Source organism: Halichoerus grypus, chromosome 7 (genome assembly GCF_964656455.1).
Source record: "Halichoerus grypus chromosome 7, mHalGry1.hap1.1, whole genome shotgun sequence".
Classification (NCBI taxonomy): Eukaryota; Metazoa; Chordata; class Mammalia; order Carnivora; family Phocidae; genus Halichoerus; species Halichoerus grypus.
In genome coordinates, this window is record NC_135718.1 from 104,171,794 (window position 1) to 104,187,246 (window position 15,453).

General features: G+C 34.2%; 1 protein-coding gene across 3 annotated transcripts in view; it reads left to right on the forward strand.

Moving 5' to 3' along the window:
* The window catches only part of RABGAP1L (RAB GTPase activating protein 1 like), a 748,424-nt gene that overhangs the window by 428,173 nt on the left and 304,798 nt on the right, over window positions 1-15,453 (forward strand). For all 3 annotated transcript variants that reach the window (XM_078077989.1, XM_078077987.1, XM_078077988.1), the window contains one exon: window positions 4,869-4,982. In XM_078077989.1, coding sequence (XP_077934115.1) covers window positions 4,869-4,982 — 114 coding nt within the window. The remainder of the gene's footprint in view (window positions 1-4,868; window positions 4,983-15,453) is intronic.

A 15,453-nucleotide genomic window follows, 5' to 3' on the forward strand; every position in this document is an offset into this window, starting at 1 on the left:
AAACATCAAGGCAAATAAATCAGACCCACCACTGCAAACCCATCTGCTTGCAGGAACATGTAAGCCAACCAGTTTGTGATGTTTTACCATAGATCTAGCTCCAACATAGAACTAAAGGAGGATCCCTGTGAAGTAAGAATAGAAGGCACGTTCTAAGGTCAAGTATTTTTTAAGCTCTGAATCATTTATCTGCTCACTGTGAGTAGGCGTGGTCTACATTGGCATTTTTAATAACACTAACAAATTGGCATGATATTTATAAAGTTGAAATAATTTTGTGGTAGATGAAAAGTGAAAATGCAGTTATACTTTGGATCTGACAATACAGAATAATAAGAAACTCCTCCTGGTTGTGTATATGCTGTCATAGTTGTAAAAATGTAGCAAATTAAGGTATAGCTAAGGTGTTCATTTATCGACATCACTTTTACACTTCATCTGGTGCTAAGGTCACATGTAAAAACAATCATCTGCAGTAGAATACTTTTCCAGTTGTTGACAGCCCATAAATTGTTTTATAAAAAAAATAATAGGCTACGGTCATCCAAACCTGTCTTCCTAATACTTGTTGACACTTGAATGCTGTATTCATTTTTTTTCTCACAACAAACAATAAGTGATGATTCTCTTGGAATAGGAATTAAGAGGATTGCAGATATTTTAGGGCATATATATGATACTAGAAGAACAGCTCATGTAATACTCTTGGTAGCAGGCTGTAAATTGAATCCACTTAAAATGATCAAAAGTTAATCGAGCTACTTATCATACCTCTTAGAGTTGGTTTTAAATTGATTTTCAACAAGCCAAATTATATCCTCTGTTGGAGCATGGATTTTATCACACTAGAGATGATGTCTTTTTTGAAAATAAAAAGATAATTTAGTCTTGTGACTTAGCAGTTTGGAAATTAAAGAAAATCCTTCAAAGGTAAACTAAATAGAAATTTAGTTACTGTGTGGTGGTATTGTCAGGGGTGTGGGGTGGGGAGGAGGCAGATAAAACTCATCTTTTAAGACTTTCTTTCAAACCTCTTACAGTTACTCTCTGTTTCTGGTCAGAGTCCGCTTTTGTGTGTGGCCCAACCTGACTGCTCCTTAGATGGGATAGATGCTATCAAGGACTTTGCCTACCAGTTATATACTTGGTGTTGAAGGTCCAGAAGGAAGGCATGTGAAAGAGACAGTGACGTTTGTCCTCTTCATAACCATGACTTGAACCCTTCTCTGATTCTCAGAAGCTAAATTCTGATGTAGTGATGGACATGGTAGCTACTCTGGCAAATTTAGCTTCTACCACACCCTGTCCTTTCCGTCCTCCTCCTGGGTTCTGTATATCTTTATTTCATGGGTATATGCGAGGCTGGGGCCAGAATGTGTTATCAGTTGATAAAAACATTACTATATGCAAATAATTATTCACTTTTGCTTTTATTCATGGATTAGGAGAAATAAGGATAATTTAAGACACATAAGATACATGATGGGAAATTCAGAATGGAGAATGTATGTATTAAAGTGTCATCATGCTGAAAACTCTATTCATAATGTTCATGATATCCAAAGAAAAACAGTGGTTTGTTTCATTATTTAAAGTGTACACATGCAGAAAGATGTCTAAAATATATTTTCACCAGAACATTTAAATAGTTAAATGTGATTCTTAAGGAAAAGGGGGAATAATAATTGACAATTACTATTTTTGTTTCTTTAATGAATACTCAGTTTATGCTAGGCAGTGTGCTTATAAGTAAGCACTTTGCATGCATTATTTTATTCTAAATGACATAAATTTTACATTATCATCCCATTTTCAAGAACAGAAAACTGAAGTTTAGTGAGATTAAATAACGTGTTTGGGATCCTATACATATTAAGTAGAGTAGCCAGAAATAGAACCAATGAGTTTGACTCCAAAGCCACTAATCCACCATACTGGACTGAAGATCAGAATGGGAGATGCACCTACTGGGAAGTAAATTGCAGGTCAAGTTGTGAACCTCTCTGGATATTGGTGAAGTAGCTTCCCATGAAGGAGTGACTTCCTTCCTCTCCCCATTCTGATGATAACCTTTAGGATTTAAAGAGACTCTGCTTATGGGAACCTTCCACGAAAATGACCTCCTATCTGTTTTGATTGTGCTAAAAAATGTTTCTAGCCATATTTTTTTTTTAAAGGTTTTCACATGAACCCTTTTAACTACAGATATTTAGATGGTGAAATATTTGGCCTCTTTTTTGTCCTTCTCTGTTCATTTTATTTCTTATAAAAATTCACAGCCATAATTGGAATAAGTCTAAACAGAAAATTAATATTGAAGAGAAAAATCATCATTTTACCTTCCTTTTACAGAGAATTAGCTTTGATTAAAATATTTGTTGGAAGAGTGAGTGAATTTGGGACTAATCTCTCACATCTCAGGTCTGGATTCCTGAAATATATACTGTTCTTACTCTCATCAGTAATTGGGAGATGATTAATTTTAGCTTTGAAAACGTGATTATTGTCCCTAGTCTAGTACACAATTTCATTCATATTAGTCTGTTTGTAAGACTCTAGTGTACCTCCTGACCTTCAGTTATGTGAAAGGAATCAGTGAACAATATAGCAAAACATTTTATTTAGTTTATAAAGTGAAGTTCCAAAAATTGTTCCCATAGTCAACTGAGAGCAATATGTTGGAAGAAAACTCTAGAAACACACATATGTAGAAAGCATTTAAAAGTAATCCTAGAAAGGGAAGGTTCATTAAAGTCAGGAAAAGTTGATGATTTTTATTTTCATTTGATTTTTTGCCCATTTATTTTTAGAAACAAATAAGGAAGATTCAAGTATGCATAGAAAAAAATTACTCAGTATTATATAAAGTTACTTTCTAGAAATTTTTAATCAATTTCCCTTTCTCTGAATCAGACTGTTGGTACCATTTAAACACAGTATGATGCCAAATGAGTAGGCAGTTTCTAGGGAATATAGTCCAATGATTTCTCTCCCTTAACATCTTGAAAAGTGTAAAAAGAGTTATCCTGTGAACCACTCAGCACATGTTTGCCCCTGAAATAGTTCAGCAGTGGCAGTAGTAACATTTTCATTGGTCATCTTTTCAAATAGCTTATAAGTGGGAACTATTACTGTGTGGAAAGAGAACCTTTCTATTAGGGAAAACCTGGACAGTGAAAACTTTCTTCTACCTGGTACCAGATCCCCTACTTAGGGATCTCCTACTTAGACTCTATACCAGACCATAGCTCTTTATACATTACCTTTATATTCACCTTGTTCTGTGCTCCCACCTCCCCTCAAAATTTTCTCTATCCTTAGAACCTGCATTTGCCTTTATAAATATAAGCTTTCTATATATCCTCTTACTTAAGGTATGATCATTTTTTTTTCAAGTTTCATTTTTATTCAGCTGTAGCACTGCATTCCTCTAAGCCATCAGAATTTCCTCTGGACTGATTTGCAATGTGTTTGGTGTTTGCTAGCAAATGTGGGACATTTCAGTTTGTGTCCTTTCTCCACATGGTATAAGATCTAATTACCACTCAGCATGAAATAGCAGCTGAAATGAAAAAGGCAGCAAGAGAAGGCCCTGGCTTAACTTAGAGCTAATCAACGACTTCCTTCTTACATACTTCTCAGCTGCAAAGAAAAAGGGAGCTAGCACTCATTAAAGTAACTCATGTATTAAACATTTTTTTTCCTTCCTTGATTTTAACTGAAATGGGGGATTTGTTCAAATCTTTATGGAAGCAAGACATTAAATGACACTTTTAATTTGTACTAGTAGTCACCGATGCTTCCTTAAACTGTGCAAAATATTTTCATCATCAGGTTTGCTAAAAGTAGTCCCGTCCTATTTTCTTGACATTTAAACAGATAAACAACATTTATGGGACTCAAATAAAATCAAATGAATGATTAATCACTTTCTATAAAGCTTAGAATTCTACTCAATTTTGAGCTTTTGGATCCTGAATTTGTCTTAAAAAGAACCTCTAGATTTATCTTTAAAGCATGTGTCATCTTAATATAGTAGTTTTGGGGCTTTTTATTTTCAGGAGTGAATGAGTTAGGTAATTAACCTATCAGGAGAAAATGATTGATATCTTTACTTTTTAAATTACTGTGGTCTGAGTTTTCACTTACCAGATAATCAAAAATTTAAGAAGTTAGATAATATGTGGTGTTGGGCAGATATGGAAAAACATCTACTCCACCAGTGTTTGGAGTATGTATTGTTACAACACCTCTGGAGGGAAAGCACCTTCATCAAAAATGGAAATGTATATACTCTTTGACCTAGCAATTCCACCTCTAGGAACCTGTTCTTGAACACGTATGTATAAAAATGTTCCTAGTGATAATATTTATAATATAAATAGAAAAATGCAGAAAAGTCATTAATAGGAGAATATTAAACAAATCATGGTATGTCCATATCCAGATACTTCATTCTTTTTGATAGCTGCTCATAAAGAGAATGAAATACACTTGCATGTATTGATTAGGAATATCCTATAAGTTATCCTATTCCATGAAAGTAGCAGATAGTTTTCTTCTATTTGTTTTCAAAGAGCAGAGGATAGAGATGTGTTTATACAACTTCTCTCCCTCACCTCCCTCTCACATAAGCATATATTCACACATCTATAGATAGATGGATGAAGAATACAAAAGAAATTGTTGGTAGCATGTATATCTGGTGAATGGGACTATGGGTTTGGAATGGAAGGCGGATATTTTTGGTGGGGGCAGCATACTTTTTTGTGCTATTTGAGTATTTTTTTTTTGGCATGTGTATTTATTATTTTTCAATTAAAAAGAAATTTTAAATTAATGACCAGGTCTACCTTTTTCTGTTTTAGGACTCAGCCCAGGAAAGTGTTATCACTCGAGATATTCATCGTACATTTCCTGCACATGATTACTTTAAAGATACTGGAGGAGATGGCCAGGAATCACTCTACAAGATCTGCAAGGTAGGGCCCTCCACCTCATTTTTTCTAACTTATTTTACAGGGCCATATTTTAGGAACCCATCTTAAAGACTTTTGGATTTTTTCCTGTCTTTATTTCTTATTTGCACTGTGCCCCATTGATGCTGGGCAGCCGAAGTCCCTTGCCAAGAACTCTCTTGCATGAGAAAGAATTCAAGAGCAAGGTGTTTAGAGAAAGGGACAAAGATTTATTAAGTCTAGAAGTAAGAAAGCTATTTCACTAAGTAGCGACCTCTCATCCTAGGTGAGGAAGACGACCCTCTTCGCCTCTAATGAAGGTTTTAAGTTTTTAAAATTAGCTAATGGTATAGGGAGGGGCTTACTCTGTAACTTTGGGCTTATCATTTACATTGGGTGGTTAGTTTTTCCATTGTTTTAGGGTTGCAAAGTTACCTACAGGGAGCAATTTGAAAAATGTCGAGCTTTTACGAATGTTGAGCTTTTAGAGGGAGTGGAGTTTTATGGTTTTCCATGAATCAGATTTTGTGACTCTTTTTATGACCTGCTGGCTTTTAGGTTAAGGGTCAGCCTAAAACCAAAATGACTTTACTTAGGTCAGCTTGTCTCCTGAGTCTCCCTTCCCTCCTGCCTCAGTGTTCTCTGCTCAGGACTGAGTCCTGAAGGCAACTTCTTGGCTGTGTGTTCTATGCGTCCTCATCAGGGAGGGGGCGCAGTAAGGCCTCACTTTGGCTCTGCTGTTAACACAAAAGGAACAGAAGGAACAGAAGGTCCTCTCAGGTGACGTAGTGAAGGCTCAGAGGAGTCCTGAGGACTGTCCTTTGGAGAAAATAATGTGGCAGTTGGCTCAATTTTTGGACAATACATAAGGGTAAGAAAACAATGTGGTTTTTAAATACTAGCAAGTTCTCTCATATTATTGGTATATTTTAACTTATGTCACATTAGACATCTTCATGCAGTTTTTGTGTCCCATTTTTAAAAAGCTTTTCCCTCATTATTAATAAGCCTGGAAGAAAACTTTTTCCCTCATTTTTAGTAAATATGCTCTACGTGGATATAAAAGATTCTGTTTTTGTTAATGTTAATATAGTAGTTTTGGGGCTAGATTATTAATTTTTTAGGTTATATCAGATTATTAATTTTTTAAGGTTATATCAGAAATGCAAAATGACTTTTTAAATCATTACCTATAGTTAACTCATATTGTCAATGCTAATTGAGGCCAAAAGCTAAAAATTACAAACAAAGTTTTGCCCTTTATCCTCAAATTTAAGATGCCTTATGAAATGTGGTGGACCACTCAACATCGTCCTCACCCCTATTACAGTAGAGATTATTACTGAAGATGAACTACACAAAAATCTTGTAATAATATGGAGAAAAAGCAAATACCATGGCTAATTTATAAGTTGTATAATCAGTTCCTGAATAATCAAATTTATCCTTCTACTGAGTAGCAAAATTTGCCAGTAGGTATTCAGAAGTACGTATCAGAGTTATTTTATATTTACTGATTTTTTTTTATATTACATATAAAAGCACTTGCTTGCCTGCTTGTGCTAACCAAGTAGGACTGATGCTTCATTCTGCAAATGGCATAGCTTTCATTAAAATCCTTCTTGCATGTTTGTGGTTTAGCCCTCTCTGCCCACTCCTATTTTATCTTGTCTTTCTTTTCTTTTCTTTCCTTTTTCTCCTTCTCTCTTGATGTAGCCGTTTGGAAGATTATAAACACCGATCAGAAATCTCTTTTTATATGGATGTATCATTCAGAGCTAGAAATGCATAAATAACTTAAAATCTGAGAGTGTACTGACTTCTGGAAAGTAATACACCATCTAGTTTTAAAATATGCTGCAAACCATTGAATACCATTACAAATGTATAACATACTCATTATATGAGTGTAAAAGGCAAAAGTAGTTATTTAAAATTTTTTCTACCAATTTTGAAATTCTGTAAGCTAATCAGTAATTTTTCCTTCAGTTTTTCTCTGGCTGATACTAGAAAGTTTTTTCACATAACTAAAACAGATGGTTTTATGTGCTTTCAGCCTCTGACTTACAATTGTGCTCCCTTGTAGTAAAAACAGTATTCCCCTCATTATACAATATTTACAGGAGAAATATCTGAACCATTACCAAACACAAAGATAAAATTTAAATAGTTGGTACATTTAAGTAGTTGATATCTTTGATATTACAGATAATAATACAACCTTGCTTTGATATTGCATATAATAATCCAACCTTGAATTCATTAGACAGTACTCCTTAGTACATTCACACAGCTCATGTAGCCATGTTAGATTATCAATGTATATTTGCAACATGATTAGACAGTTTTAAAGCTCTTTCTGAGTAAAGAATATTGCAACAATGTAGCTCTAAAATACCTTATAACTGCTGAATATTTTAAATTACACTAAATTTTGTAAAAATGTGGAAAACAAAAGAATCATATTAAAAGCATTTCAGAATTCAAGGTAGTAAATAAAAGTTGCTAAAGCTTATAATGTTGTACTAAAATATATATTACCTAAACATGATTTTACAACACCCTTAGATAATGGGGGAGACCAGAAATGAATATATCAGAATATGTTGGAGAAACCAAAATTTGCTGTGTTCCTAAGTGACACAATTCCTTCTCTTCTTGATCTATTATTTAGCAGTTTAGTGCTCATGCAGGGAAATCTCAGGTGGTGGTGACAACTCACAAATAGGAAAGCATACTTAATGACACTTTAGAATTGAATATTCATCTCAAGTTTGTGTATACACTTCTTTTGCTTTTTCTATCCAATTTGAGCTATAGTCTTTCATTTTAGGACTTTCATCCCATATCCCCAAAAGTTGCTCTATGTAAAAAGGCCACTGAATGTGGTCCACCTGTTCTATCATTTTTATCTCTAGAATCATATCCAACATCATACCTCACACTCTCAGCAATATACCTTTGAATTTCCATCCTGGATACTTTGCACAAACCTGAAACATTAATAATACCTTGATTAAAATGCTTCTTCTTTATCAGTTTTTTTTTTTTTCCTTAATCCTTTTCTTGTCTTACTGCACTGGTCAGAACCTCCATCATAAGTGTTAAAATGAAGCAATCATAGTGGACATCCTTGTCTTGCTCCCGATTATAAAAGAAATGCATCTAATGATTTACCAGTAAGAATGATATATCTTATTCACATTAGCAACACACTTATAGACCTTTTTTTATGCAGTGCCTTCCATCTGTTGTATTAATTTCAAATTTACAAAGTACTTTCACATATATTACCTCATTTATTTCCGACAACTTCTTATCACTGGAGCCTATACTAGAAATATAATATGCTGTGCTTTTAAATTGAAACAGAAATTATTAAGAGATTTTCAATTATAATAAGTGTGGATATCAATTTTGGTTTCAAGGATACAGAAGTCTGACTTTGTAGTTGAAAAGTTTTCTGTGGCTCTGGTGAAATGAGAAATGATCTGAACTGTCAGATTAGAGGGAAGACTGTTAAAAACTTGCTGTCATGTTTTAATGGCCCTGTCAATTTCCATTTTTGCCTCTTAATATCTTTTTCAGAGTAGGAGGAAATTGAAATGGTTCAAAGATTCTTCTGTTGTCATAAATTTATGTGTGGAAGTTAAACTGAAAGTGTAATAGAATTCATAGGATTCTGAAAATGAAAAGTTTAGGGTTCTCCTACCTCCCTCCATCCCTCCCTTCGTCCTTCCTTCCTTCTTGTCTTTCCTATTAGTCAAGTCAGTAACATTTTAAAATAGTGTCCTTGAAAGGAGGAAAAAAATACTAGCTCCCCAAGTATCTTTAGCACTTTTCTAGTTTAAATATGATATAAAATCTATTTTGAGTTGGGAGACAGGTTGGCACAGTTTAAAGGACTGAACATCAGGAAATCTGGTTCTTGATTCTTTTCTTATGCAGACCTAAGACTATGGGAAAATCACTTTTTGGATTTCCTCCTCATTAAGGCTATGGGGTCTGATATGATTATTCTGATTTCCAATTCCAATTTGCAATGATTCTAAGTGTTTAAATTTTTTTTTCTTAAAATATAAGAGATGAGTGCAGAATTTAATAATTCCTGTGTCAGGAATAATATATAAAATATAACTCTGTCTCTCAATACCAGAGCTATAAGTGAGTATGATTTAACATTGAAGACTTCACCTGGGCTTCTGTTGTGTTTAGGTGTGTGTTTCATGCACACATGAAATGGAATACATTTAGTGATTTACTTTGAGATACATATCTCTTTAAAGACCTAAGACCAGTCAGTCAGTCAGAGTAATCAGTTAAAATATTGTTCACAACAGTATAGATTGAAGAGACTCTTGGTGTGCGATTTAATTTGAGGCATATTGCCTTTTCTAATTTTCTTATTAGAGCAACTGTTTTCTGAAAAAGAGGCTACTGTTGTGAATTGAATGGAGGAATTGAATATATTACATAAAGGTCAATACATTTGTTCATCTGGGTTAATAATTTGATCATATAATGGTTTGTGGAAGGACAAAAATAAACTTAATCCTTGTTTTATCAAATATTATTTTCAAAACTAGATTAGATTTAATGTAAGAACTAAAACATTTCAGGTATTATTTTGATACCAGTAATGAGTGACCTGCTACATGATTTTGAAGAATGCAAATCATCACTGACTTCTGTAAAGTTAGATATAATTATTTATATTGTTTTCTCGAGTTGGTTATTAGTGGTTATAGGGATGAATTATTTTTCACTGAGTTGATTATATTTTCAGTATAAGTTTCTATTTGACTACCCGTAATACAACCCTCTTCTTTGGGGTGCCTGAATGATTCCTTGCTTGTATGACAGCATTTACCAAACACATTATAGGCCACTATTCTTTACAAAGCCCAATTTGCTTAAGAGCATTAACAAGCTGTGGGACTGCTCCTGCTCATATCCTTGGAATCTGATTGGCTCCAGAATAAGGGCTCATGGGTATGGAATGATAGGTGTTCCTGGATCAAAATGCACCCAAAAGGATTTCCTGTAGAGCTGTACCTTGGGGGGAATCAGACAGCCCTTGGAGAATCAAGCAGGCCTTCTCTGTTCTCTGTGTACCTCCTTTCTCCCTTGGGGTTCTGGCATGCTTCTTTGAGTCATAGCAATCTTCTAAAGTAGACCCAAATAGGGTGCTGCTAAGGAACTCTTTGAATCTCTAGGGTCACTGTGCTTTGCCAGCACATCATAATGAGCAGTGAATTAAGTGGTTTCAGAAGAGCTCCTTGAGGTTGGCAGAGTATTCTCAAATAAATTAGTTTCCTTAAGGAAAAATTAATTCTTTTAGGTCATACAGGAAGGCTTGGAGAACCTTTCTAAAATTCAGATGATGATCAACATAATCACAACAATAATAGTGGAAACTTGTGAAGCACTTGCTTAGAAAGCACCTTTCTACCTGTTGTTATTGATTTCCATATGTACTCCCATAGGGCAGATTGAATTTCTTGCATTTTATAGATGAACGCCAGAGAAGTTAAATTATTCACCTAAAATTATATAGCCACTAAATGGAAGAGACTAACTCGAACCCAGCTCTGTTAGCTTAAAATTCTATGGTATTTCCATGCCACTATTATGATTGTACATTTGTAATGAAGAAGAAAAATTATGATTATTAAATACCTTCTGTATACCAGAAACTGTGCTAGGTGTTTTAACATGTATCATGTTACATAGTTTTGACAATTATCCTGGAAATAAAAACTATATCTGCATTCTTTTTTTTTTTAAAGGTTTTTTTATTTATTCATTCAAGACACAGAGATACAGAGAGCGAGAGAGAGAGAATATGAGCAGGGGGAGAAGCAGAGGGAGGGGGAGAAGCAGGCCCCCCACCGAGCAGGGAGCTCGATGCGGGGCTTGATCCCAGGACCCTGGGATCATGACCTGAGCTGAAGGCAGACGCTTAACCATCTGAGCCACCCAGGCGCCCCTATATCTGCATTCTTATAATTAGGTGAACAAATTCTCAGGAAGACTAAGCATTTACTCATATCACACAGATAAGAAATTATGAAACTGATATTCCTTTCTAGGTAGGTCTGTCTAATGGCAGGGTCCATGTTATTTGTATTATGGTGGCTTTTCTTTATTTTAAATGGACAGTGTTTAAATAGCAAGTGATTTATCATCAATGTAAGTTAAAGCTAGAGGACTAGAAAATATTTTTCTGTCAAGCTAAAAACTTAAATGCAAAGAAGAAAATGACCTTATATGCCTATACATATAAATGTCTTATTAAAAATAGTAATAATAGGGGCGCCTGCGTGGCTCAGTCATTAAGTGTCTGCCTTCAGCTCAGGTCACGATCCTGGGGTCCTGGGATCGAGCCCCACATCCGGGCTCCCTGCTCAGCAGGAAGTCTGTTTCTTCCCTCTCTGCCCCTCCCCGTCCGCTCGTGCTCTGTCTCTTGTTTTCTCTCTCTCAAATAAATAAAATCTTTAAAAATAATAATAATAAAGAGAAGATCAGGGGCACCAGTGGGGTCTTCACCAGTGTACTGGGAGTTACCCAAGCTCCTAGTCCAGGTAAATGTTTTAATTATTTTTTAAAATTTTTATGTATTTTTAATTCCAGCTAATTAACATACAGTGTTATATTAGTTTCAGGTGTATAAATAGTGATTCAGCAATTCTGTACATTATTCAGTGCTCATCATGATTAAATGTACTCTTAATCTCCTTTATCTGTTTCACCTATCCCTCCACCCACTTCCCCTTTGGTAACCATCAGTTTGTTCTCTATATTTAGGAGTCTTCTTTTGTTTGTTTTTGTTGTTGTTATTCATTTGTTTTGTTTCTTAAATTCACATATGAGTGACATTTCATTTAGTATTATACCCTTGAAATCCATCCATTTTGTTGCAAATGGAAGATCTCATTCTTTTTTATGTATTTCAATTATGTTTTTCCTAAGATAGCCAGTGCAAGATTACTCAGAAGATAGACCGAGGACATGCTTTGGGGCACCACAAAAGAAAAATGAGTTCATCTTTAATGATCACATCTAGAATTTTATAATCTGAAATTCTAGAAAGAAGTTATGTTAATTTTAGCATGCCTGTAAATTTTTATTCCTTTTTTAAAGATTATTTGAAGTACATTTGGGGAATGGACACCTTTAGTGATTAGGGCCTTTAATGATTTAAATAAGACCTTATGGACTTCTAGGGGTGCCTGGGTGGCTCAGTCAGTTGAACGTCTGGCTCTTGGTTTCTGCTCCGGTCGTAGTCTCAGGGTCGTTGGATCAAGTCCTGCATCGGGCTCTGACTTAGTAGGGAGTCCGCTTGAAGATTCTTTCTCTCCTTCTCCCTCTGCCCCTCTCCCTGCTCATGCTCTCTCTCTCTCTCTCAAATGAATAAATAAATCTTAGAAAAGACCCTAGGGACTTCATTTTTTTTTTAAGATTTATTTATTTGAGAGGCAGAGGGAGAGGAGCCTGATGCAGGGCTGGATCTCAGAACCCTGAGATCATGACCTGAGCTGAAATCAAGAGTCCGACCCTTAACCGACTGAGCCACCCAGGTGCCCCTACCCTAGGGACTTCTAATAATAATAAATAGAAATTGAGTATCACAGAAAACATGTATTTTTCTTGTAGCTGATTATAAGAAGGCAGTCTTCTTTTTTTCCACCAGTTTTATCAAGAAAAAATTGACATCACCATATAAGTTTAAGATGTACAGCATGATAGTTTGATTTACATATATTGTGAATGATTATCACAATAGGTTTTGTTAGTATCTATCATCTCATATAGGTACAATAAAAGAAGAGAAAAAAATGTTCTCCTTGTGATGAGAACTCTTAGGATCCACTCTCTTAACAACTTTCCCGTATTCCATACAGCAGTGTTACCTGTCATCATCATGTTCTACATTACATTCCTAGTATTTATTCATCTTGTAACTGCAAGTTTCTACCTTTTGACCACCATCATCCAGTTTCCCGTCTCCCCACCACCTGCCTTTGGTAACCACAAATCTGATCTCTTTTTCTATGAGTTTAGTGTTATGTTTGTTTTTTCTTTAGATTCTACATGTAAGTGAGATCATATGGTACTTGTCTTTCTCTGACATATTTTACTTAGCATAATGCCTTCAAGGTCCATCCATGTTAGGCCTTCATCTTTATAAAGAATGGTTTCCTTAAAATCACCTTACATCTCATTGTTACCATTAAAAAAAAAAAAACTTTAATAAGTATAACATTTAATATACATATAGAAAAATGCACAGATATTGAGAATATAACAGTGAATTTTTACCAAGTGAGTATGTATAATCACTATAGAATAAAGATACAGAATTTTACTAGCATTCCAGAAGCTTTCCTTTATTTCTTCTACCAGTGGTTGCCTCCCCCAAAGGTAACCACCATTCTGATATATATTGCTATACATCAGTATTACGTCTTTTTGAAATTTAAAAAGTGACGGTTGTGTGTTTGTTCCCATTGTCCATGAAGTTTATCCATGTTATTGTATATGGCAGTAGTTTATTTTATTGCTGCTTAATATTCCATGGTATAAATATACTAAAATATAGTGTCCATTTTATTCTTGGTAGGCATTTGGTTTGCTTTCAGTTAGGAATAATGTTGGTATGTACATGCTTGTATTAATAGTGTTTTCTTAAACATATGTATTCGTTTCTGTTAGGTATAGACCACGAATGGAATTTCTGCGTCAAAGTGTATAGACATGTTCACCTTCGGCAGATATTGCTAAACAGGTTTTCAGTTTTACAATTTATATTTCAACCAGCAGTGTGTAAGAATTCCAGTTGTGCTCTATATTTTCACCAACACTTGGCCAACTTTTAAATTTTAACCATTTTGGTGGATGTGTAGTAGTATCTCATTGTGGTTTCATATGCATTTTCCTTATGATTTCAGAAGATGAGCACTTTCCACATGCTTATTGTCCATGAGGATAACCTCTATCATGACAAACTCGTTTGCCGTTGCTTATTTTTACAATTGGGTTTTCTCTTATTACTGCTTTATAGGAGATTTTTTTGTGCATCATGAGTCCTTTTTTAGGTATATGTATAGCTAATATCTTCTCTATGGCTTGCTTTTTTACTCTCTTAATAGTGTCTCTTGATGAACAGATGCTATTAACTTTTTAAAGGCCCAATTTATTAACTTTTTCTTTTATGGTTAGTATATTTGTGTCTTGTTTAAGAAATATTTGTTTAACCCAAAGTCATGAAAATATTTTGTGATGTAATCTAGAAATTTTATTCTTTTGCTTTTTACGCTAAGGATTATATATCTGTCTACAGTTGATTATTGTATGAGGTAGAAGTCAAGGTTCATTTTCTTTCCATATGTATCTCTAATTGATCCAGCATTATTTTTAAACAACCATTCTTCCCCACTTTATTCCTGCAGTATCCTTGTCATAAACCTGAACCATGTATATGTGGGTGTGTATCTGGACTATTTTTTAAAATTCTTGCTTTTTATAATTTCTTTTTTTTATATATTTGATACGTAACATTGTGTAAATTTAAGGTGTACAGTGTATTCATTTGATAATTTATATATTGTAATGTGATTGCTATTGTAGTGATATTTAGCACCTCTATCATATTACATAATTATCCTATCCTTTCAGTGGTTGGAATAATTAAGTTTTAATTTCTGAGCAAGTTTGATTATTGTAGTACAATATTATTGACTATATTTATTATACTATGTATTCAATCTCTTATTTACTACTTGTTGTAAGTTTGTACCCTTAAAGAATATCACTCTTATCCCCTGCCTCCATCCCCTGATAATTACCATTTTACTCTCGGTTTTTTTACAAGTTTGACTTTTTTAGTTACACATATAAGTCATATCATACAGTACTTGTCTTTCCCTGTTTGACTTAACTCACTTAGCATAATGCCCATCCATGTTGTTATAAATGACAGGATATCCTCCTTTCTCATGGCTGAATAATATTCCATTGTGTGTGTGTATGTATATATACATATATACACACCACATTTTCCATTCATCTGTTGATGGGTATTTAGGTTGCTTCAGTATCTTAGCTTTTGTGAATAATGCTACACTAAACATTGGTGTGCCTATATCTCTTTGAAATCCTGATTTCATTTTTGGACCATTCCATTCCATTGATCTACTTGTCTATCTTTGTACCAGTGTCACACTATTAGAATTACAACAGCTTAACAATAGGTCTTTTTTATATTAGCATTTTATTCTATTTAAAGCCTTTTCATAAAGAATCTCTACTTTGCTTCTAAAAAAAAATCTTATAAGGCAGCAGGATGTGTGATACTATTATCATTTCAAAGATAAGAACAATTTATGTCCATAGTTACTTATCTGGATTTAGACAAATCCAGTGTTTTCTTCTTCTTTTTTTGTAGTTTCAAGTTTTTATTTTTTTTTCTTTTTTATTGTTATGTTAATCACCA